At 39.9% G+C, this 24,832-nt stretch overlaps 2 protein-coding genes across 2 annotated transcripts; both read left to right on the top strand.

Annotated features, from left to right (window-relative positions):
• The first annotated feature begins 3,770 nt into the window (after window positions 1-3,770).
• or95a1 (odorant receptor, family 95, subfamily A, member 1) lies at window positions 3,771-4,920 on the top strand. Its single transcript, XM_040131611.1, has one exon. The coding sequence runs from the start codon at window positions 3,771-3,773 to the stop codon at window positions 4,734-4,736; it is 966 nt and encodes a 321-aa protein (XP_039987545.1). The 3' UTR covers window positions 4,737-4,920.
• Window positions 4,921-7,611: 2,691 nt separating this feature from the next.
• p4ha3 (prolyl 4-hydroxylase, alpha polypeptide III) lies at window positions 7,612-21,409 on the top strand. The gene is made up of 13 exons (XM_040129975.1): window positions 7,612-7,775; window positions 9,269-9,423; window positions 9,538-9,761; window positions 12,820-12,969; window positions 13,049-13,100; window positions 13,251-13,408; window positions 14,665-14,841; window positions 17,403-17,467; window positions 17,677-17,836; window positions 17,961-18,023; window positions 18,505-18,573; window positions 19,531-19,627; window positions 20,605-21,409. The coding sequence occupies exons 1-13, from the start codon at window positions 7,663-7,665 to the stop codon at window positions 20,673-20,675; spliced, it is 1,554 nt and encodes a 517-aa protein (XP_039985909.1). The 5' UTR covers window positions 7,612-7,662; the 3' UTR covers window positions 20,676-21,409.
• The last annotated feature ends 3,423 nt before the right edge of the window (window positions 21,410-24,832 follow it).

The following is a 24,832-nucleotide window of genomic DNA, read 5'->3' as shown; positions in this document are numbered from 1 at the left end:
ACTGAAATCGCAGATATAAAGCTTCAAATATTAGTGTTATCTCCTTTTTTTTTTTGGTTTGTATATTTAACCGAAAGGTTTCTTTACAAAAAACATCAGCATCAAGCAAACAGAAACATCAAGCAACCTGACTGTTTATTAGTCAGTTTTGAGTCAAAAACCTTTACGTGTAGTAATGGTACAAGAAGCATAATTCCGGGATAATAGTACAAATATACAGCCCTGAAATGTACAGTACTGATCTTTACAACTACTGGTAAAAACATTTGCCCCATTTCTCTGGTAACATATGTTACCACGCAGCCAAACATCCATTAACCCTTTAAACCATCGTCCTGCCATGCACCTGACAGTAACCCATGTTGTTCATGTGTCTGAGTTGTATCTTCACCTTAGCCAACATTGCAAGATTCCAGTCCATGTACATCAAGAGTCTGTTGATAGTAATTTCAGCAAGCCCTTCTTATAGCATATTCAACACATTAGATTGCTGTGAATTCTGGGTAAATTAAGACTCTTTTTAAACTAAAAAAACATGGCTTCGCAAAAAAACTGCATCAAACCGCCAACATTTTACTAAGTATTTTTTAAATGCTGGGTACCTACAGGATACATTACTGAAAGAAAAACTAAAATTTGGAAAAAAGACATAGTTTTAATAACCTTGTTCTTATTGTTTTTTATTAAAGAGGAAAAAAGGGAGACCAGCCACACATTATATCATGTTACACACCTTAAAATTATTGTGCAGTTCAAAAAACCCATTGTGGTTTCACTCATTAATAAATATTACTGTGGTGTGCAGAAGAAAATACACAGTAAAAACAGTATTTTTCCAAAACTTCAGTCTTGTCTCCCAGTACTGCACCTCGTAGGTTCCCAGAGTATAATTTATTTCGCCTTTAAATTGTGTAGTTGTTACTCCCTTGTTCTCCCAAAGTCTTGTTTTCTTCCACTGTCCCTACATTCAAGCACCAGTAGGAACCAGTGTGTATTTTATTGATACTGAATTCCCGCAGTGAAACTTCACTGTAAATTGTGGGCTTTACTATAAAGTGTTCATGACACTTTTACTGGTGAAATGCAGCAACGAGAGTAACAATACAAACAACTTCCAGTCGCATAAAATCTGAGAACTGGGATGCTTCGGCCTCTCATTGTGGCAGGGCTCAGTGCTTGTGCAAACCCGTCCGGCTCACGACAGTTTCCTTGCGAAAACCAAAATGACTGACCATGTCCTCAGTGCTGTGTATTCTGAAAACCCTCTCCCACCTCGTTGCTCACTCCACAGTATTGTTAGCAAACCCCCAATTTTTTTTTATTTTTATGCCACTGGTCAGTGGGACCGGCCTAACTCTACAGACCAGTGTAAAATATCTTTGTGAAACCACAAAGATATGCTCCCATTGCGTTCGGGTTGAACTACAGTACAGCAATATTGATACCCATTACAAAAATAAATTACTAATCTCCACTCCACAGACAGTTCTGTAATCAGGCCCAGGACCTCTTTCAGTAATCCTGCATCGATGGGCTCATCCTGAAAGAGACGTACCTTTACTAACAGCGACATCTACAGCTCACAAACTGTCCCCTACATTGACACCGAGGGATGCTGCCAAAACACTTTGCTCAAAGGGTTCACAAACTGCATTAGACAAGACACAGCTGGATCAACTGACCCAGCTCACCTGAAAATGTCCACTCGGCAGAATCATCGCTGTGCCAACAATCGATATGAGAGCTCCCCCTTCCAGCTGGAAAGAGCTCAGCTGAGTGACTGCACTGCATCCAAAAAAAAAAAAAAAAAAAAGCCTAAAAGGAAATTTTGCTGCTAGTAATGTGGTTGCCCAGTCTGTGCCAGAGCCGCCTATTTATTAAACTATAACCAGTTCAGTGTCATTCATTTATACAGAAAAATATGCTCTGTTGCATAGTGTCCTCATGCACCATTATAACATGTAAGGATATCAATATTTAGGAAGCACTGCTAGATTTTCACCCAACTTTAATTTAATACCTGTGTCACCAGCCAAAGTATGGAAGATATCAATGAAAACAAGTAGGAAAGATAAGGCCTAGGATTATTTACCAAGTGCATCGATTTATTTACATTTATATCATATTTCTGCCAGCATTTCGAAGCTATATATAACAGTAATTCCTATCATTATCATTATCAATATCATTAATTAATCATTAGATGCAACCTGGACCTGGATAAGAAGAAAATTATGAATAAATGGATGAAAGGATTATCTAATTCAAAAAAGAAATGAAAACAAAAGCCTGTTTATTCAAAGTCCAAATAACATCAGGGGTCTGGAACCTTGTTAGAAAAAAAATATTTAAGACATTTTAAATTCAACTGAATTTTGAATGGGATGAATACTGAGCTTACGTTCACCAAGAGGGCAGAAGCATGACTTCAGGGGGACGACGGGGCTGCTCCTGTCAGTTGGAAGTGTAAGTAAGTGTGAGCCCGTTTGCTAATACTTCAGCATAAACAGTGCGACTTTCAGCTTGCTTGGAGGGTCTTCTGCCCCTGAGTGGATGAATGCAAGTGATGTACTTAAACAAATTAACATTTATAACTCCAGACTTATTATTGGTATAACCATTTATAAACTTAAACATAAAGGTTGATGAGCCGTTGACTTAAAATAGTCCAAATGAAGAGAGGACAATACAGTAAATGTTAAAGAGCTGTTTACCTTAAAATTTTTAATGAGGAAGTTCCCATTCTGTTGTTTGAATACAGACTCTCTTGCAGCAGTGTGCTCTGTTTACATAAAATGTTTTGGTAACAACACGTCTCTGGGTTTCTGTTCAGTAAGAATGCAGTTATGAATGTTGGTAAACCATTAATAAGTACTTTGGGTTTTTTCACTTTCTAATAAGTCATCAGAGACATTTTGAGCCGACTTCAATAAAATCATTAATAAAAAGTTCCAGAACAATCCATGAAGTCTGTGGCTGTAAATGTTAATAAGTTCACCAATGGATTTTGGTCCAGATGTCCTGCAGCAGTGTTCCCGGTCATACAGTCCACTGGAGAGGTCTCAACCCTTGAATGAAAGCGCTGCAAAGACAAAAGCGCCGTGCTGGAGGAGGATTTCCACAACCTGGCAAGAGTTGGTCTTATTAATGAACATTTATAAATCCATTCATTACAGCTTATGAACTCTTTATAAATGATGCCGTATCAGAAAGCGATACCAATATATTATATTTTTTGATTAATCTGTCGGCCTATTCGTCCATCTCCCCACTGAGATCGGTCGATAATTGGAAACATAATGCTTTGTGACGATAGCATGAAATTAATGTATCTCTGGAGGAATCAGGCCCGAGTTAAACATAAACGGATGAGGCCAAACACGTGTGATAAGGGAGAGAACGTCCCAGAGATGCTGCTCCTCGAAGACAGGTTTTATGATAAAAAGAATAGAAATCTGAACTCTTCTGAATGATGAAGATATTCTTAGGTGAGTGAAATGCTCTTCTATATTGAACAAAGGATGCTTATTCAGTTACAGTACAAACAGTCTCTTTTAAAGACAAAGCATATTTATTTTTCTCTCAATTATCAGGTATTTATTATGTTGTTCATAATCTGAGGGTATGGAATTTCAACTTTTGTTCCCATTGAAATTCCGCTCTGACAATTAATATGCATGTTTTATGCGTTTATTTTATTACTCGGTATGTTTATGGACCTTTAATTCATGTTTTTCCTTAACAGGTGTGCTCCAGTGCAGGGTTTCAAAATGCAGAATCTGACAGAACGTCCAGCCAACGCAACATCCCACAAAAGCCTGCCTGTGATCATCAAGGTGTGTGTGGTTATCCCCGTCTTCTGCATCTTCCTGTGCTGCATTGCCGTCATGCTGCACATCTTCGCGTCCCACAGGCAGTTCCTGGACACGTCCCGTTACATCCTGTTTGCCTACATGCTGATCAATGACACCGTCCAGATCTTGTCCTCTGTGCTGCTCTTCCTCTTTGTCATTGGTCAGGTGAAATTTGCTATCGTATACTGTCTTCCTCTGCTGTTCATATCCACTGCCACTTTCCAGAACACACCCTTAATCCTGGCCACCATGTCACTGGAGCGTTACGTAGCCATCTTCTATCCCCTGCAATGCCCGGCCACCTGGCGCTCAGACCGTATCTGGATCATTATTCTGTTTCTCTGGTTAATCAGTTGTATCTTCCCTGTCATTGACTACTCCGTCGGGGAACGTGCAACTGCCGTGGACGTCCTCTCTACCCCTGTGCTTTGCAAAACGAGCGTTGTCAACTCTTCTCAGTTCCAGACATTGTTCAAAGCTGCTGTAAGTGTGCTCTTCTTTGCAGTAGTGGCTGTCATCATCTCCTTTACATACGTGAGAATCCTGTTCGAAACCAGGAAGCTGAGACAGGACCGAGTGTCTGTGAGCAAAGCCATGCACACTGTGCTGCTGCACGGCTTTCAGCTGCTGCTGTGCATGTTGGCTTTCACTCACCCCATCACTGAAACTCTCATAGTGCTGCACGCTAACTGGCTTCCAGAAGACATCGCCTTTTTTAATTACTTCTGTTTCATGCTACTCCCGCGCTTTCTCAGCCCGCTCATTTACGGCTTTAGAGATCAGAGTCTCCAGAGCTACATTGGGAAAACATTCCTCTGCTGCTCAAACAAAGTCAAACCCCGACTCAGAGACAAACTGCCAGAGAACTCGTTTGTCCCTTGAACCGGCTGATTTAGTTTTTACTGAGCACAAATGTTATATGTATGTATGATGTTTAAACAGGGTATCTCCTGCATGTTTTTAAAAAGTCTTAAAGGATAGGTTCACAATTTTTAAAGACTGTCTTAAAACAAAAATCAAGTGCCTATATAAACATTTGAACAGTTCTTTCGAGTTGTAATTATTCCTCCTATTCATACTGGCCATTAAGAGACCCTTCAGAATGCACATTCATTGTACGTGTAAGTGGACAAAATCCACAGTCCTTGTTCTGTGTAAAAACATATTTCAAAGTTTATCTGAAACTTCTGTAAGACAGTGGGAGGCGTCAGTAGTCTAAGACAAATAAGTGGCAGTATCTTTCAAAGTTACAGTCTTTTTTGGATAAAATTCCCTTTAAAAATTATGGACACCTGACTACTGAATTAAGACAGATTTGACAAACTGTGAACCAATCCTTTAAAAAGCACTGAATTCAATTTCTTTGAAAAAAAAAAAAGGCCTAAGAGGATATTAAAAGTCTCAGTTGTAGGATATTTTTGTATCTGATTGCGGGCTAAACTAAAAGGGGTGTGGGTGCAACAGTTGGCTGTGCTGCAGGAGGCTGTTCAGTCTGCACCATCAGACCTGTAGCAAATACTGTCACTACTGCCGCTACAGTAGCTATAGGAAGCTCATTGTCTCATAATGGGAACATTTTTAGCAGGCGCTTACATGAACTTAAATTAATTAATCATTTTTCATTGTTTAAGTCATCTATCCATTTTATCTGGATCCAGGTCACATTAATTGAATTAACTATATCTGAAGAAATTGGTGTTATATAATGATGGGAAGTACTGAAAATAAATGTGGGATAATAGTAATTTATACTAGGCCATACCGTCCTTACTGGTTTTCCATCATACCTTCATACTTGGGCCAGCATGATCACGGGACAGGTATTAAATTGTGTTCTATGTGGTATTAAAAAGGTCTTAAAAAGTCGTAAATTTAACCCGGTGAAACCTGCAGCAACCCTGTTGGAATATTTACTGTCTTCGTGCATAATGGGGGAGGACAATGATGTGATAGTGTTTTAATCTAAAGATTCACAGGCTATTAAAACATTTGTCGTACTCAGAGAACAGCCAAGCTCTGAGCTCTGAACGAGAATAAATCAGGAACTGATTAAACCTCTTGTGTCACCACTGTTGAATATAAGCCCGGCGGTGCCGGCAAATCTGTGCCAGCAGCTTTAGTAAAGGTTACTCGTCCGTGTGAGTGAATTTAAGGTATCATACACTTAGCCTGCCAACTGCTCCGGGATTCAGCCTCTCATTCTGTCACTGGGCATGCAGTGCTGATCATGCGGGATTTATGATTAACTGCATGACTGGGGTGCATGCAAGCCAATGCTCTGGACCTTCTCTAATCCACTTTGATTAGACTTTATTACAGATATGCAAAAGCCTAAAATAACAAAAATTAATTTGGATGTTGCCCTTCAAGCCCCTTTTGCAGATTAGCACACTGACGTTTGCGTGCACGAATCCGTATGCTGTTCCCAGCTGCATATGCATATGCTCGTATGCAAGTATATACACTGCTCAGCCACACAATGAATATACCAGTGACGAGTTTTAATCTTGTGGCTGATGGGAGTACAAATTACCCTGTTTGATGCTGGTCACAATTTGTCAAAAATGTGTTACTGGTCTCATGTTTGTTCTTTTTTTTTAAAAAATACTTAAATAACACTTACAATACTTACACTATATTTACTTAAAAATAAATAGTGATACAGAATGTAACCCTGCGGGCCACTGTCTCCCTCAGGGGCCCCTAATATGCAAGTTAAAACCGTGAATGTGTGTCATTTGTGTCATAATTTAAGTTTATATAAAAGGGATTTAATTTTTTGCACTGGTTTTATACTTGCACTGTCCGGAGGAGTGAAACTATTCTGAACAGATATTTATAGACCACTTAAAGTACTTGTATTGTTTTTTCTCTTGACGCGCATTTTTGTGAATTCCTATCACAAAGTTCATTGTAAAAGCATGTTTTTTGGGGGGAAATATTAAAATATCGCTAAATTCCCTCATATAATGGTCATTTCTGTTAGTACGCAGCACACCACATCCCACCCTGATGCCACTGGTGGTTTCATCTCACATACGATAATACTAAAAACCTCCTTACAGCAATAAAATACAGATTTCTCTCGTCAAAAGTCCTGTACTGTAGAGCTTCGAAACGGCAGCTCAGTTGTGTTACGGGGCTGCCGCCGGCAGGTGTCTCCAAACTTGCACCTAGTTTCCCTTAGGAGGCAAATGATTTACATTAGTCACCCACTTTAAAGCATTAAAATAAAAATGATAAATAAATAAAAAGTATATATAAAAAAGTATATATATATATATATATATATGGAAAATAAATGATAGACCACCATGACATAATGTATTCTCATGCTACCAGGCTCAAACTGAATGGGCAGCTCATTTAATCAGAAACATCCTCCGCAAACCGGGCGCTGGACCCAAACCCCATAGAGTTTTCGTATATCCCTGTTGTTATCACAGGGCAAATAAACCAGTCGGGCGAAGGCAGTAATGACAAACCAATTGCCCTGGCTGAACTCGGCCCGCAGGCCGGTCAGTGAAAGCCGATCCCAGATCTGAGGGAGATTCCCCCCCGTGTGGGCTGCGGAGACACGTTCGGCTCTCTCAGGGAGAGTCGGGTCCTGCGGATTCCTCAGTGCTGCTCGGGAAGAGCGAGAGGGGCCCGGACACCGGAGCTGCTCCGGGAGCCAGTGACCCACTCAAGGGCTTCATTTATTTATTTTTTTATTTATTTTTCGGCCGTGGGGATGAATCACCTCGCGCGTGTCTACTTCGGCTGGGGTCTCCTGAGCGTAGCCGCGATCCGCGCGTCCTCGGGAGAAATGTTTACGTCGCTGCTGAACGTACAGCAGGCGATCGGCGTGGAGCGGAGGCTCATCGGTCACTTGGGGACTTATATTGAGCGCGAGCTGGAGAGGCTGGAGGACATCCGACGGTGAGTGACATACGTGCGCCGCTGACACACCGCGCGAGACACTTTTCCCACTTGAAACCGAATTACGAAGTGACATCCCGGAGTTAAGGAAGCCCGAGGGCGACGGCGCTACCTCAAATCTGTCGGTGGAGGGTTAAAGGAAAAATCCGCTCAAATTCACACCTGTGTTTCAGTTTGGGGGGGGGGTGATGTCATCCAGTGACCAATCCCGGAGCTGCTCAACGCAGCGAATAATAATGGAGCACGATGACGAGAGCACATGTGGAGGGTTTACCAGGCTGCGGTCACATTTTCAGACGCACGGCTGGGAATCCCGCGACCAGACCTCATAACTGGGTTCCCGGGTGCACGGCTCAAGATATTTGACTTCACTGGACCGGATGACCGGTGGGGGAACACGACTCATCAGGGCACTTCCCGCCAGCTTGTGCTCACGATTCAACAGTTTCTCTGTAGAAATGAGCCACTGAGACCATGAATATTAAAACTGTAGCTTAATTGCCGAGGCTTATTTATTTATTTATTTATTTTTGTGGTGTGTTGTTGGAAAATGGGTCACGTCACGCATCGGCTTCATTGATCTGTTGTGCCATGACGGTAATGGAAACACTAGGACTCGAGACTCATTTTTTTTATATACGAGTCTTTCTGCTGCGCTTGCATCAGGGCGATGCACGCCGTCTCCTCCCAGCCCAACGCAGATATTACACTGGTCGCTATGGTTACAGGAGAATAACGCAGGGGGAGTAAAACCAAATAAAGCAAAGAGATAGAGGAGGCAACAAATAAAAGCCAGTCCAGGAGGATAATGAGCTGCCGTAGAGTGCGCTGAGTTGTTCAAGATTTACAAAGGAATGCAGCTATTTTATGAGTTCTGGGTAGTTTAAAAAAATAAATATGTATACATGTGATTGGATGCAGGTTTCCATCCTTCTGGTCTGAAAATCCTGACTTCCTACGTTGAGCAGTCCATTGGAGGGGGTGACCCTGTGAAAAACGGCTTCAAAGGGAAACCTATTGCATTTTTCATTTAGATTCTTTCTTCTTAACTGTACTAATTGATGGATCTGCATCATATTGTGCGATAAGATTTTAAGGGTATTTCTTCTCTATTTTTCGGATACTAATATTTTTGGTATCATTGCGAGAGCTGTGTCCTCTGTATCTGTTGGTTTTGTCATTATGTGATGCAATCGGTTTATTTCCAGTGTATTGTCCATATTGAGTACCACTGGTAATCAAAGTGTTTTTTACCCTTTCCACCCAGATGAAGACCCTGTGAGGTCAAAACCTTTCCCTCTTAAAACCAGTATACATGCCTGAATAAAGGGTTCTAATATAGCTTCTCTCCATGTTCTACCAGAAGGACCAGGTTTTAGATCATCAGCGGCACCTTGAGGTTCCCAGGGCTCGCTTACTACATGTGAAAATGACTGAGCGCTTGGCCTCTTCTTTCTTTTTGTAACGACAGCCTGTGTTCTCTGTGTTCACAGCTTCCATGCCAAAGTGTCTGCCCTGCACGCTGAACTTTACGAAGGCCCGGGGACTGCGATGGCAAACCCGCTGGTGGCGTTCACCCTGATCAAGCGGCTGCATTCAGAGTGGCTGAATGTCGTCTACAGCAACGAAGCCTTGGAGAACGCACAAGGTTGGCTCAGTGCCTTCTTCCCAGACACATCTGGTGGTGATAGCTAAACACCCCCCTATTCTCCGCAGTCACCACCCAACCCCCCAGTTCACCTTTTGGCCTTCTGCTGTCCAGCCCTCAGGTCCAGTTACGAGGAGGAAGAGGCCGATCTGCCCAAACTGGAAGACCTCCAAGGGGCCGCTAAAGGGCTGATGAGGCTTCAGGATGTGTATTCTCTCCAAGTTGCGAGCCTCGTAAGGGGTCGTTTCCAGAGAGTCAGTAATGGAAAGCCTATTGATATCTACATACCGGCCGTCTCTGTCCCACTGTCTGGTGATGACTGCTTTCTGGTTGGAAAGGTACACAATCCATTATCTGTCTTTAATGCTTCCTCCCATTGTGTCTAACCTATTTCTAATGGTGGAAGAAGTACTCAGATCCTTTACTTAAGAAAGAGTACCAATGTAACAATCTAAAAGTACTCCATCTCAAGTAAAAGTCCTACAATCGAAATCCTACCTATGTAAAGAACATAAGTATTAACAGCAAAATGTACTTACAGTACCACAAACTGAAGTAACCGTTCTTGTTTTGCAGAAAAATGTCCTATCTGACTGATCATATATTATGCTATTAGATTTTTTACTGATGCATCAACCTGTAAGTAGCATTTAGATGCTCTACCTGGTCGAGGTGGAGGTAGGTTTAACTACATTATATACAGTTAGCTAGGTCAGTACAGCGGACTCCAGTCCTGGGGTCGGGCCCCTCCAGAGAGTCACAAGACAAATCTGAGGGGTCGTGAGATGATTAATGAAAAAGAAAGGCAGAAAAAAAACAAGGTTCTGATACTAAAATGTGTGTTCATTTTTTTTTTTTTTTTTTGTGTTTCTTTCACCTTTTTGACCCTCAAACAGTTATTTAACTGAAACCATCTGATAAGTTTGGAGGGCAAATCACTCATTGCTGAAACTGGCAACAACTCATAGACATACGAAATGTGACGAGGAGCCCCACCCAGATGCTGCTGTTTTGTAAGGGGTCGCAAGCCAATAAAGTTGGGAACCAACCCGTAGGTTTTTTAATATCTTAAGCTGCAAAGTAACTAGTAACTATGGCTCTCAAATAAATGTAGTGAAGTCAAACGTATAATATTTCCCTCTTAAATATGATGAGGTAGATGTATAAAGTAACATAAAATGGAACTATTACAGTACAAGTACCTCAAAATTGTACTGAAGTACAGCACTTGAGCAAATATAGTTTTTTACTTTCCACCACTGCTTATTTGTTTATATCTCTGTATTTCATAAAGTATAGGAAAGGACATGTGCTGTAAGTGTGTTGGAACGTGTGTCATGCTTGTGGGTCACTTTTCTGAGTAGAATAAGGTACAAGTGCTCGTGTAGATGAATGAAATAGAGAGATATTGGAAGATGTTGCTGTGAAAATATCCCTTTCCTGATTATCCCATTTCAAAGGTCTGTCAGTCATTGTGTGGTGGGAGTCCAGATCCTCTGCCTGGAAAAAGCTGAAGAAGAATTCTTCCCATTTCGTGCCTGGGGAATTCATTTAATGTTAAGATGAAGATACTTTTCTATGAAAGAAAGAAAAAAGGCTTCCCCACAGTAGATTCCACTGTTTATGTACAGTGGTGATGTGTGAGGGAAGGGCACTGTGTGGGAGAGACATTTTCTTGCATGGAAAAGACATTATCTCACGCAGCAGACACTAAGAAGTGTTTGGAGTGAGGAGCAAAGCTTGCTTTCATTTGCACTGAGGCCGAGATTATCTGAGGCAATGCGTAAACAGAGATGCTTCGTTTTAGGGTGTTGTTAGTAAAAGAGGTGCCTGCATGTGCTTTTATATTGCAGTTAAGCCGCTCTTTCGAAACCAGCAGGGGTGTGTCAACAGAAACTTGTAGTTTATCTGTTTCTTTGGGAGGAATTTTAAAGCTATTCGAAGCTTCCCTCTGGCGACGAGAAGATCGGCTGAATATGAACTACTTTTGAGAATTCACCGGTTCTTTAGGCCATTTCTGTGGGGACTAACAGCTCCAAAATTAAGGGGTGTAATGCTGTGAGGTGGAAGGGTAGATAGGCCTCGGTGTTTGATTAGTTGAATGGTGAGTTTTTGTGTGTGTGTTTGGGGGGTTAAATGCTACCCTGGAATTTTTGTTTGTGTGCTGTCTGGAGGGGTTGGGGATATAATCTGTGACGGGAGGAGCCGCATGCCACCCTTTCTATGTGGGTGCTGTCAGGCCTTAAGTCAGCACCTACTTAATCAAGTCAGGTCAGCTACAAAAAAGGGTTTGAAACCAGGTAAAGTAGACTGTGTTATGTTAAAAGTGGCTAATGTAGCTTCAGGCCCCCTAGCCTCAAGCAGAGATGAGGATTGGGCAACACCAGTATGGTAAGCTCACTTCTTTCTAACTCCACATCCCCAGATTTTTCTTTTTTGTGACGGCACTTCAGGCAGTTTATCAGATTTCACGCGGCTCCCTCTGCAGAAACAAAAGGCTTTTCTTTGTCTTATACAATAGTAAATGAAATATCTTTGGGTTTTGGACTATTGGTCAGTCTAAACAAGCAATTTTAAGTTTTCACTTTGAGTTCAGGGAAATTGAAATGAGCATTGCTCACTATTTTTTTTCCCCCCACATTTTCTAAACTAAATGATTCAACAAATAACTTAGCAAACTATGAGGAGATTAATCAATAATGAAAATCATTGTTAGTTACAGCCACACAGTAGATAAGACCAAGACATTAGAGTCAAAATGAGTAGAAAATTAAGACTTCAGTGTTACAGGACCCTCAAAAGTACCACAACTGATGGTTACATCACATCTTGTAATTAGCATTTACGTCAAGTAATGCTGCTCTTGTTAAAACTTTTATTTAGTCACTTTTATTTAGATCCAGAGCTTTTTTACAAGAGAGACCTGGGTACACCACAAGAATTAAGAAGAGCGATAACACAAGCCAGCCACATGAACGCACATTAATGAAGCATCATAAACAATCATAGATATCTCTGAAAAGGTCCAGAATTTAAAGGTTAAATTCATCCAAAAGAATGCTTTGAAATTTTAAAGTCTGATAATATCTATGCTGGTTATCCAGTGTGTTTCACATCACATTTCTGCATTCCTTCTACCTGCCATCAGTGGAAAATGCAGCCTAAATCCAGCACGCCAACTTAATGATGTGATGGAATTGGCAGAAGAAACTGGCCAGATACTGGCTGCTGATGCCGGCTCCAAACTAACCTTACTGCTACAAAATGGATGCGGTTCCCTCTAAAGTCATTTCCACACTTCAAAAACTCTGGCAGCCCTGCATGTGAAATTTACAACTTCTTTTAAAATTGCCAAATAGCAGTAGTGAAAAGTAACCCAGGTGTGATTCTACACAGGTGGCCTACGAGCAGGAAGACTACTACCACTCAGTGCAGTGGTTGGAGGAGTCGGTGCGTCTCTTCAGAGGATCAGGACGCGAGTGGAGCCCTGAGAATGAAGGGACTTTGGAGGATGCTCTGGATCACCTGGCCTTCTCTCACTTTAAAGTAGGACACTTAAAAATGAAAATTTGTATGATTGATGATTGATGGATTGGACTGCTCTAAATTCCTCTCGTTCTTCCAGACAGGAAACATCTCCTACGCTCTGAGCCTATCTCAGGAATTACTGCATTACGGTAAATCTTTTTAGTGAAATTGTCCTTTGCTCATAATCTTTCCTGTGCCGCACAAACAGTACATGAAAAACCCTATTTACAGGTTGTGTCTTTGCCTTAGTGAACAGTGTGACTTGTCTCTCTGGCTACTCTACATGTGTTTCTTCTCAGATCCAATGAATGGAAGAATTCTGCAGAATGTCGAGAAATATGAGAAGCTGCTGTTTGCTGCTAGTCCACCCAGGGGCAATGGGTTGAGGAGACCCACATCCAATCATTTAAGGACCAGGGACACTTATGAGAGACTCTGCCAGACCCAAGGCTCTCAGGTATTTATCACAATGAATCATTCTGGACACGTGTTATATGGGAGGTATCAGGGATAAGTTAATACAACAACCAGAGTATTCTAAGATAATGGGTAATGGCATTGTGCTTTTTCAAAGGCACATTTATTCCTTAAGGGGCATACAGTTGTACCCAAAAGTTTGGGCACTCCGGGTTAAATTTTGTATTTCATTGTGAAAAGAAGAAAAACATAACTCAAATGCTAATGGACTATTACCCTGTACCAATAAATCCAATTTTCAACTGTTTATTTGTCATTGTACAGCTGAGTCTGTTTAACGAAAATGTTTCGAGGCTATAGCCAGCAGTGAGTTATGCCACTGGATATGCAATGTTATAGGGTAAAACATACATGTAGAAAGAGGCTGTGAGAAAATAATTATTTTCCTGCAGTTTTTCTAATCTTTTTGATTGTTTAAATCACATTTGGATCGAACAAGACTCTACAGCCATTCTAGCCTCTTAGGTAAAGTGGTTCTTCGAGCCAAATGCTAATGTTGATGTTTATTATGTTGGTGGTCACCATCTTTAGTTTACTGTGTTATCGGGCTAATTTTGCTAGCTAGCACCCAACACAAAATGCAACTGAGGCTTATGGGAATTTTTTGCAGATATTTGGTCATAAACCAACGTATTAGACAAATTAAAACTCTGAGCTGAGGATGGCGTTGAAATGTTAAGAGACCACCAATGTAATTAGGATTAATTCTTTCAGCATCATGAATTTCTGTGCCAAATTTCATGGCAATTGATCCAATAGTTGTTAAAAATTTTACAAAAAAACAGAAATGTCACTGGGGCAAGAGGAAAAGTCAGGGGATCACCAAAGTCAGTAGGAATCATCCCCTGGTACCATGAATGTCTGTACAAGAATTCATCAGTAGTTATTTAGATATTTCAGTCTGAACCAAAGTAGTACACTGGCCTACATTGCCATCCATAGAGCCTCAGCCCTGGCATGGCTCAAAAAACATATAAAAAACCTGAAAAAAAGAAGAATTTTTTATGTCATTCAAACATCTCCAAGTAGTTAATCAAAGATTTGACAAAATTCTCAAGTTTCATCCTTCATCCAAGAGGTCAACAAGATCCAAGTTTGTAATGGGAGTTTCCTTGGCAATAAAAAGCTTTCGTTGGGACAGAACAATGCTTAGAGTAATTGTTTGTGGATGAAAAAGAAATACAGTTCTTGCTTTGATCTTGTTAATTGACTTCAGATGCCTGTTTCTCCTAACAGCCAAGGCACTTTGAAAACCCCAGACTATTCTGTGACTACTTCACCAATGACAATCCCGGGCTGCTATTGCTGCCAGTAAGACGTGAAGTTCTGAGCCTGCAACCGTATGTTGTCCTGTACCACAACTTCATCACTGACACGGAGGCTGAAGACATCAAGAGGCTCGCCCATCCAGGAGTAAGTGCTAGCACTGTGTATTTACCTCATGACTTGTGAGTGAAAAAAAAACAAAAACATGTCCAATATGTCAGCTTTTCAGGAATTAACCCAATAAAGTCTTCAAATGGTCTTGTAATCCCATGTTAATGGGACTCACAAAAAGTAAAGCTGCAAAGTATTTTCTTGGTTACAGCAGTTGCCAAGTTGCCAAAAAGTTTGTTGGAATCAGCAAATTGATGAACCATGGTAGAGAATCAATTTAATATTTTGCCATTGCCAATCTAAACACCTTGTACCTCAGTCTCACATTGATGAATCAGGTCTTTTCGAACATTTATTTCTACTTTTTTTCTACTTCTCAATCGGCAGCTTCTGAGCAGGACTATAAAGTTGTCATTTCACTTGTAATGCAGTCTCAAATGGAGATGTTTACCATGGCCCCTGTCCTAAAGTGGACCTCCCCCTTTTTTTAAGTCCGTCATCTATGGACTACTTTCCACAACGCACACAGTACAGTATATGCAATTGCAACTACTGGTGTCCTTTGACATGAGCTGTGGATTGGCAGGGACCCAGCAGTTTATTTCTGCTGACTGAAATAAGAACAATACTCACAAGGCGTCACTGGTCATCCACCATATCTTCAACACTGTCACTGTGTCTGATGTTTTCTAGCTCTCTGACTTGAAGGATCTAATAAGATACATTAGCTGTGTATTTACCCGCACCTGGGAGTTTGTGGTCCTTGGACATTTACTCAAGTACTGTAATGAAGTACACTTTTGATTTACTTTTACTTGAGTATTTCCATTTTATGCAACTTTTAGTTCTACTCCACTACAGGAAGGTGTTGTACATTTATCTGACAGCTGTAGTTAAGACTTAATACACAAAACATATTATCAGCATCTAAAATATGATGATTAGTTGTAGCCTAAACTGCCCGTATATAAAGTAGTTTCTTACAAGTTAGTGCATCTGTTGTAATAATCTAATACTGTACCACATATGATAATAAAATGGTCTAGATGGAGCCATGTTGCATGACAAATACTTTTTCTAGTGATATTTCAAGTACATTTGTTCATTAAACCTTCCCGTGGTAATGTGCATTGAAAAGGGAAATGAACTTGAAGTTGAAAAAGTGAAAATCGTTTTTATTGTATCAGGAGGAAAGATGACTATCAAAAGGGATTTTTTGTGAATATTGTTTTTGCATATATTTCCTGATAATGTGCTCCGCTGTGGGGCTCTCCGGCTACTGGGGTCTAAGCCAACCGTGTACCTTTTCCTCCTGGAAAGATCCTGGAAAGGCTCTATGGAGGAAGAGTTGGTCTGCTTCCAAACATTGAGCACAGCTTAAAGGAATGACGGATACATTACTATGAAAACTTGGCTGACTGTCTCAGACTGTCCAAATTACCCTGCTGGGCTCCACTGGTAAATATTCAGTCCACTATCAATGAGCTTCAGCATCTATCTGAACACAACTATCTGAAAATGAAAATTTAATGAAAGCTACAGTACTTTGTCCTCAGAACTGCTCACAGTATGCTGACTCAGTTACTTTAGGGAATATTTGGTGGGCTATATTAAACAGCTGCCCTATAGTTTCTGTTAGGTTTTGGCATTGTTCAATGAGTTTTCCATCCTTTGCTCAGATGGAAACCCCTGTACTTATTTCATCATTATGTCAGCATGTGGGTTGATTGAAAACAGGCCCAGGGTATGGTATTAGTTTGGAGCAGTGAGCAGCATTTGTTAACCATGAGCTGGGTTTACATTTTTTTCATGCTGGATCCCAGAGCCCTGGGAACCAGCAAGAACACAGCTCTGTTTTGAGTTAACAGATCTGCCATTGTATAGGTTTTTGTGATTAACCGATGTGTGAAATAATTAGTTGACTAAGTCTTTTTTTTTTTTTTTTAGCATTTTACCTCTTTTGAAATGGTTTTTGTAAGCCCTTTAGTTTTGAATGAAACAGTGTCTCTGGTGGTCACAAGGTTCCTGGATGTTATCAGGGATTTGATCTGCAAAAATATGTGTTACCAGTTTTCTGCATAGAACGTTTTTGCCAGTTTATGGGAAAATTGAAAAACATGCATGGTATGAGCAGAACACCGTGTGACGATTCTGCTGTCCAAATAAATCACAGAGGCTCAATTTTAGGATGGGGATATTTGGTCCAAAACATCTGGCCTTCCCCAGACTGCCTTCCAGACTCAGACTTTGAGGACCACTTTGACAAGCTATGTGGGAAGACAAAATTAAACTTGAAACTGTTATCTGTTGGGAAAGTAGTGTATCTATCTATCAAGTCTGTACATTTGTGCGTCCTTCTTGTTGGTTTTCATTCAGGAATGATCACTTATTATCCAAAGCAAGATAGGAGGATTAATGCAAGTCCATAGTCATTGCAGTTTTGGATTATTTTCTCTTATCTACTCTCAGTTCTCATTTTGCACACGTCATTGGAGCATATTTTCATACTTTTTCAGGACATGCAGCTGGACATCAAAGCTTGGCTCCGTTAACAATCACAAACTGTGCTGATGCTTTTTTCTGTCTTTGCTAACAAGTTGAGAAGGTCTGTGGTGGCAGCTGGAGACAAACAAGAAACAGCAGACTATCGCATCAGCAAGAGGTACAAATTAATTACAATACGTAGTTACTTAACAGTTTGTTTATGACATGTTGTTTATTATCAGTTATTTAATTCATATTAGCATGTTTAGAGGATTAGTCTTGGTAAGAATCCAATTACACACATTTGGAGGGGTAATAACTCTTGCTCCAGAAAAAAAAACAAGCATACAAATGACAGATAACTTTATAAATATTACTTATTTATAGTGCATGGCTGAAGGGCTCAGCACACTCCATTATTGGGAAGCTGGACCAGAGGATCTCCATGCTCACAGGTCTGAATGTGAAGCATCCATACGGCGAGTACCTCCAAGTGGTGAATTATGGGATTGGTGGCCATTATGAGCCTCACTTTGACCATGCTACAGTAAGTTGATTGTTTGACAAGTTCCAACACTTTTTATATTGCTATAGAGTTTGCATCTTGACTATTACATTTAAAGTGATATACTGCTGCTTTCTAATGTCTGTTTACATTTCCATGCAACTAGTCACCTTCAAGTCCCGTGTTCAAGCTGAAAACTGGGAATCGAGTGGCAACCTTTATGATATATGTGAGTGAACTCTTACTCTGACCACCTCTGAGCCTGTATGAACCTGACAGCAGCCAGAGGTTCTTGGGCAGGCTCCCATTGGTTGATCCACAGTCTAAATTAAAAACAAAGAGGTCAGGCTTTTGCCACAAGTGCTGCAAAACTTTGGAACAACCTGCCTAAGAAACTCAGACTAGATCTGACCTCACGGCCTAAATTACACTTTTATAGATTTTCTGTCATGCAACAACTGTAAACCAAGCTCAAATTTTTGTCTCTGACCTCCATTAAACAGTGTTCATCTATAATTTTGCCATTTCATTTCTTATTTTGTTCTTTTTTGTATTATTATCATTAAGAATCCAATCTGAAATTGGATAGTGATAACAACAAAAATTAGTTTTTGTGAGGCTTTGAAAACAGTGCAGCAGACAGAGTGGCTCTTCATAACGTGAGCACGTAAACACAAGACACAACTCTGAAGGAATGTCCTTTTCCACAGCTCAGCTCTGTCGAGGCAGGTGGGTCCACAGCCTTCATCTACGCCAACTTCAGCGCTCCTGTCGTGGAGGTAAACACACGGCGAATGTCTAAGATGAACTACAAGCAGTCTCTTTTGTCTTCATGTCAGATTATTTTCACCTCACGCACATTCTCTGGTGCAGCTGTCAAAATGCAAAAAAGGTCAGATCATAGCAACATCGGCCGTGAGATCTGTTTAACCACAATACTGCTGTTGCATAGCTGAGCGTCGGTGGAGGTCGGACTATTTTGGGGTTGATAATTGCGCTGCAGTGGAGGGTTTACCAGGTTATCCCTGAGGTTTAACCTTTCACCTTTCAATTTACTGACACCTCACTTACTTGCTGTTTATACAAAAAATACCCAAACCTCATAAACTGATAAAATCAACTCTCATGCTTCAGCTCTGTCGATTAGATTAGTCGATTAAAGCTAAATTAGTAATCCACAGAAAAATTATCATTACACTTGTACCTCTCTACAGCATCAAGAACACTCTCATTTACCGTTCTCCACACACTTGTGACTGCTTTCACTGAGCCTGCACATTGTATATCGTCTGATTTCTGTGTTAAATAGGTGTCTGTCCATCTTTGTTACTCTGTTTTTTTTTAATTTCGTTTGATTTCATTTAACTATTAACAAGGCATTGCTGTAAAAGAGCATTTATGCTCAGCCAACCTACCCTTTTTATAAATAAAGGTTAAGTAATTAATCATTTGATAATCAATTAGTGAGGATTTGCTACTTTTTTGGACTGTTGGTCAAACAAAACAAGAGATTTGATGAAATCACCTTTGGCTTTAGGAAACTGAAAAAATGGGCATTTCTCACTACTTTCTGATATTCTGTAGACCAAATAATTAATGGATTAATGCTGCTCACCGCTCCAAACCAGGAAAATAACTGTGAGACGAATCAATAATGCAAATAATTGTTAGTTGCAACCTTGGTTTATACCTAACCACCAATTGTGGTGTTTCTTTATGCCTTTTTCATAACACAGAAAGCTGCCATCTTCTGGTGGAATCTTCACAGAAATGGCCGAGGAGACGTGGACACCCTGCATGCTGGCTGCCCTGTGCTTATTGGGGACAAATGGGGTAAGACTCAGTAGATTCAGGGTATGATGTTATGACGCTGTCAACAGAAGCCAAACAGTGATGTAAATATGGAGAAAAAACAGCAAGCCACAGCAATTTATGAGACCTCTTGGTCTCTTTTAAACGCATCAAGCTTTTTTGCATTAATATCATGCTATGTTTTCCAATGTTCCTCTTATACTGGAGCTAATGTACAACAGCTAGGCCCAATCTGTGTTGCATGACGCATTTAGAGATGTTACAGAGCGCAGTTCAGACACTGAGATCTCATCTTGGAACCTGAACATCTGCTGCTGGTTGGCCCAGGCCATCAAACTCCCAATGTTGAAACGTGTGTTAGGGACCTGGTTAAACTAACAGAAGGATATTAATCATCACAAAGCAGCTGCAGAAGCATTCAGTGGCTGTGCTGCTCATAGCAACCATATATATTATCAGAAATGAAAGTTAAGGCTTTACTTGAGAAGTGGTGGAAGAAGTATTCTGGCCTTTGGTAAAATCAACAATACCACAATCTAAAAAAAACTTTGTTACAAGTAAAAGTCCTGCATTAAAAATTCTTCTTGAGCAAAAAGTATGGAGGTTTTCCAAACAATAAAATGAACTTAGAGTATCAAAAGTAAATGTACTCGTTCTGCAGAATTGCCATGTTTTATTATTATTATGTTTTATATTATTGTATTATTTTTATTGTAGGCAGCATTTTAATTTTGCAGCTTGTTGAGGTGGAGCTAATTTAAAAAACTGTTTACACTGTTAGAGAGTTTAACCTATAAAAATGCAACACATTTGAGAGACATGGTAATAGGTTTTGTATGCACAATCTTTATCTGCAGAGAAACTATTTAACTAATTATAAGTGTTAAACTATCCAAAGGTTTAAAGGATAAAATGGGAAGAAAATTTTAATCTATGCTGTTTTTTCCTGTTTCAAATATTATATTTAAACATAGTTTGGATCTGTCTGTTTGTTGCAGTGGCAAACAAATGGATCCATGAGTATGGCCAAGAGTTCCAACATCCCTGCAGCCTGAATCCTGAAGAGTGAGAGGGCTTGAACATCAGCTGGGCCCCTTGGAGTACAAGAGCCAGCCTCTACAATTGAGAGGCACACTTGCAGGCGAAGATAAAGGAGGCAGCCAAAAAGTGAACACACAGGCAGGGGAGGGGAGAGCCGTGAAAGGGCAGCCTGCATCTGTGATTTGAGCTCCGGGCCCCAGGGAGCCTGGAGCGTACAGCAGACTCTGCTGCAGTGGACTTGGATAGCACAACGCCAAGAGGCGGGGTAGAGAGGAATGGGGCAGTTGGCAATCGGACCCTAGAGGGCAAATGCTCTCTTGCTCCTACTGGCCAGTTCATGCAGATGGAGAGAGACCTCTGACTTTGCACACTGTGCTGGTTTCAGTTAACTGTGCAAGGCTTTTTACCTCTTGCTTTCTTAAAAACTTACATCTTATGCAGCTCTTTTCCCACAATGGACCCACTCAAGGGTCTGTCGTTACAAATCAACAAAGCTGAACCTTGTGCAGACTCTCAGAACTTTATTTTAAAATGTGTAAATGCCAAATGTATAAAGATAATCCGTATGCAAGGATGAATGTGTATAAACTGATGCATTAGACATTTAAAAATATCCATTAGGTGTGATGGTGTTGACAAGAATAAATGTCTCTTCTAGGTTTGAAAATTTGTAACTGTACGAGTAATAATACTTCACTGAAATGAACAAGCAGATACAGAACACTTGTTCTACAGAGTAGTAAAAAAGTACTTTATGACTTATCTACAGAGATTTTGGTTGAATTTCTTCTGTGTTCGGTCATCTCAGACCTCAGGACTGCACTTCAGACTGGTGCTATGAATCAGAGGAACCACTCATTGTGACCATTGCCTGTTTATCCCCAGCTGACTGAACGATGTGGTCATCGCTGCCTGTGGGAGACTCTCTCTCAATTTGATTTGCTGTTACTAGCTCTCTAACGGAACAAATGAACCAGATCTGTCAGCCTCTTATTGAGCTTAGGGGCTGGTCATCATTAATCATGCTCATCTGCCCAGTGATTGTGAACCCGTCTGCTCCAGACTTTATGTCTGAACTCACACAAACAATGCTGTCTGCATACCACTCAGATATCTCAGATATCTGTGTCTAAGTAGGTCATAACCCATCTTAATACACAGTGAGATGGGACGTACAAAGTATTAAAATTCACTGTATGAGCTAGAGGAAACAGCAGGCCTCTCTATGAGTAACTTTTTTGGGACTTCCTGCTGCTTTAGTGGCAGCGATCGGTGAAAGTGAAAAAGATGGGGAAGGAATAACACCTCCCCTTGCCCACAGCAACAGAAGTTTTCTCTCCAGCTCACCACAGTGTACACAAACAGACTCACACTCTCAACACACACACTAACACACAGAAAATACAAGCTGAGGCCATATACTGGATACATATCGCACATTCCTGGGTCCACACTAAACAGCACGACTTGATAATTTACCCAGGGAATGATGGATAGGAGGGCTCCGCTTTTGTGAAGCTCCTACTAATCTGTTTCACTGCAACTATTAATGAGATTTGACAATTAAAAACACTGTTTTAGCTACGTTTAAACTCAAAACAGTAAGTATTTGAGACCACAAGCTTATTTAATTACAATATTTGACACAATATTGTTTACAACTCCTTCGGCTTTATTGATAGAATCACATAATGTACCTACTAGTTGGATAAGTGACTTATTTTTTCACAAGACCATCTTAAAACTTGAAGCCTCACTTTTCCCAGAATTCAAAGGGCTTCATTCTGCACTCTTCCTATGCACGCCCAGTGGCCCTCCCTGTTACCACGATCCCCACAACAAACATGGCTGCAGAGGGACCTGTTGCTAAGCAAGAGCGTCGTCCAAACTACCTAAAGCACGCGCGACTAGATCACAGGTCGAACTCAGCACATTGTCTAGTTCATACAGTAATTCTGCACAGTAAAAGGCAGACTTTTTTTTTTTAACACTTTGGGAACCTTCCTAACTTGTGAATTGGCTTATACTTGTTATAGAGGCATTGAGTGAGTGACTGACAGACAGACACGCTGCCCGGCAACAGAAGAAATAAGTAAAGCAGAAATACAACAGGTTCAAGAAAGAAAGACAATCACTTCTTAGTCCTGTCAGTAAGCAGCTGGAACAGTAATAGAAAGATCAGTGCTTCCCTCTCCTGGTGTTGTTAAAGAAGGCTGCATGGAGTCAGTGAGATGTTGAAATGTTTTTCATTCTGTTAAAATGTCTATTGTGCTTTTATTGTAAATAATTAAAGTTTCACAGCAGTTTAATTTGTTTTTATCTATTTTATTGTATTTGGGTTAAACTGAATTCTTCTGCAATGCTGTGTGCTGTATTTTTTATTTGTCATCACACAGTGTGGGCAACCATAATACTGATATTTAGTAAATACATTTTTTAATGGAATTGCACTTGTGCTTTATTGTTTTGGGGGATTTTTGACTCTACTGTTTTATTTTATTGCCTATTTATTCCCCTTGCAAACAAATGTGACATATGAATCCAATGAATAAAAAATGATTGTCTAAATTATGAGCCGCTGCTAATGCACATTGGAGTAAAATGACATCAAATAAACAAGTGGCTTAGTATTTCAGGACATAAAATTAAGCTATACAAACCATACATTATTGTTAAAATAAATGAGGGATATTTGTTATAATTGATTATTTCCACCATTACATTATTTATGAACTGTCTATATAATATGATTCTCCACAATATTCTAAATTAATTGAATCAAATTTGGGTGAAGACGGTGGTGGAAAGTACATTTGTTCAAGTACTGTACTTAAGTGCAATTTTAAGGTACATCTACTTTTTCTAGTATTTCCATTTTGCACCACTTTCTACTTCTACTCCACTACATTTAATTTCATTTTTTACTCCACTATATTTATTCGACAACTATAAGTACTAGTGACTTTACAGATGAAGATTTTATATAAAAGCACATATGATAAGCTTATAAAACACAATCTGTTGTTTAAGATTAAGACAGTGGTTTCCAACATTTTTGGCTCATGAACCCGTTACAGAAAAGAAGTGCTATCTGGGGCCCATTGCCCTGCTCCAGATGTCTGTGAGTTGTTAGCAGTTCCACCAAAGAGACATTTCTCCGCTAATCTTCTCACATGGTTTCATTTAAATAACCAACTGAGCCCAAAAGATGGAAACACAGAAGAGCAAAGATTAACCACTGGACTAAGTCTAACTGTATATAAAGTAGTTAAAAGTAGCACAACCTCTAGCAGCTACAACAGTTCTGCTTAGGCGAAGTTGTATTGGTATTAATCTAATAATGATAGCTTTTAACGTATAGCTCGCGGGGGTAATATTTTTCTGTGAAATGAGTACTCTTACTTTCAATACTTTAAGTATATTTAGCTCATAATACCTCTGTATGTTTTGTACAGAACTTTGTATGTAGGACTTTTACTTATAATGGAGCATTTTTACATCGATGTATTGGCGCTGTTACCTAACTAAAATGACTTGAGGCGTTCTTCCACCTCTGGGTCAGGAAGTTATCAGACTGATTAGGTGCAGCAGTGGAAGACATATCAGATTTTTTACTTAAGAAAAAGTAGGAATACCACAGTGTAGAAATACTTTGTTACAAGTAAAAATCATGCTTTTCATAATGTTACTTAAGTAAAAGTAAAAAAGTGTTATCCTAAAAATATACTTAGAATACCCCAAGTGAAAGTACTAGCTCTGCAGAATACTACATCATGTCAGTGGATCATAATTATTGATGCATTAATATGTACATCACTTTAATGCTGCAGCTGGTAAAGGTGGAGCTCATTTTAATTACTTTATATGTTGCTGGGTGACTTGTCAATTTCTTCCCAGGGATGATTAAAGTCGTACCTTATCCTAACCTATAATGGTGTATTATAATTTATTTGTTGATTATATTTTGTATTATTAATCTAAATCTGCAAAGTAACTAGTAACTAAAGCTGTCAAATAAATTTGATGGAAAAAAATTGTGAAATATTTGCCTCTGAACTGTGGTGGAGCAGAATTATAAAGAAATATTCAAGTAGAATACAAGTACCTAGGTACTTAAGTACACTAGATGAGTAAATATATTTATTTACTTGGTAGAACTGATTAGATCCGAGGAAACTTGAAACT

Source organism: Xiphias gladius, chromosome 7 (assembly GCF_016859285.1).
Source record: "Xiphias gladius isolate SHS-SW01 ecotype Sanya breed wild chromosome 7, ASM1685928v1, whole genome shotgun sequence".
Taxonomy (NCBI): domain Eukaryota; kingdom Metazoa; phylum Chordata; class Actinopteri; order Istiophoriformes; family Xiphiidae; genus Xiphias; species Xiphias gladius.
The sequence above is the reverse complement of the archived record's forward strand: the minus strand, read 5'-3'. Positions and strand labels throughout refer to the sequence as shown.

Bases quoted from the DNA above. Each gene is read 5' to 3' on its own strand.
- or95a1 (XM_040131611.1), top strand. From the start codon at position 3,771: ATGCAGAATCTGACAGAACGTCCAGCCAACGCAACATCCCACAAAAGC.
- p4ha3 (XM_040129975.1), top strand. From the start codon at position 7,663: ATGTTTACGTCGCTGCTGAACGTACAGCAGGCGATCGGCGTGGAGCGG. The intron at 9,424-9,537 runs GTTGGCTCAGTG...TCTGCTGTCCAG, and splicing joins AGCCTTGGAGAACGCACAAG to CCCTCAGGTCCAGTTACGAG. The intron at 14,842-17,402 runs GTAAGTGCTAGC...TTTGCTAACAAG, and splicing joins AGAGGCTCGCCCATCCAGGA to TTGAGAAGGTCTGTGGTGGC.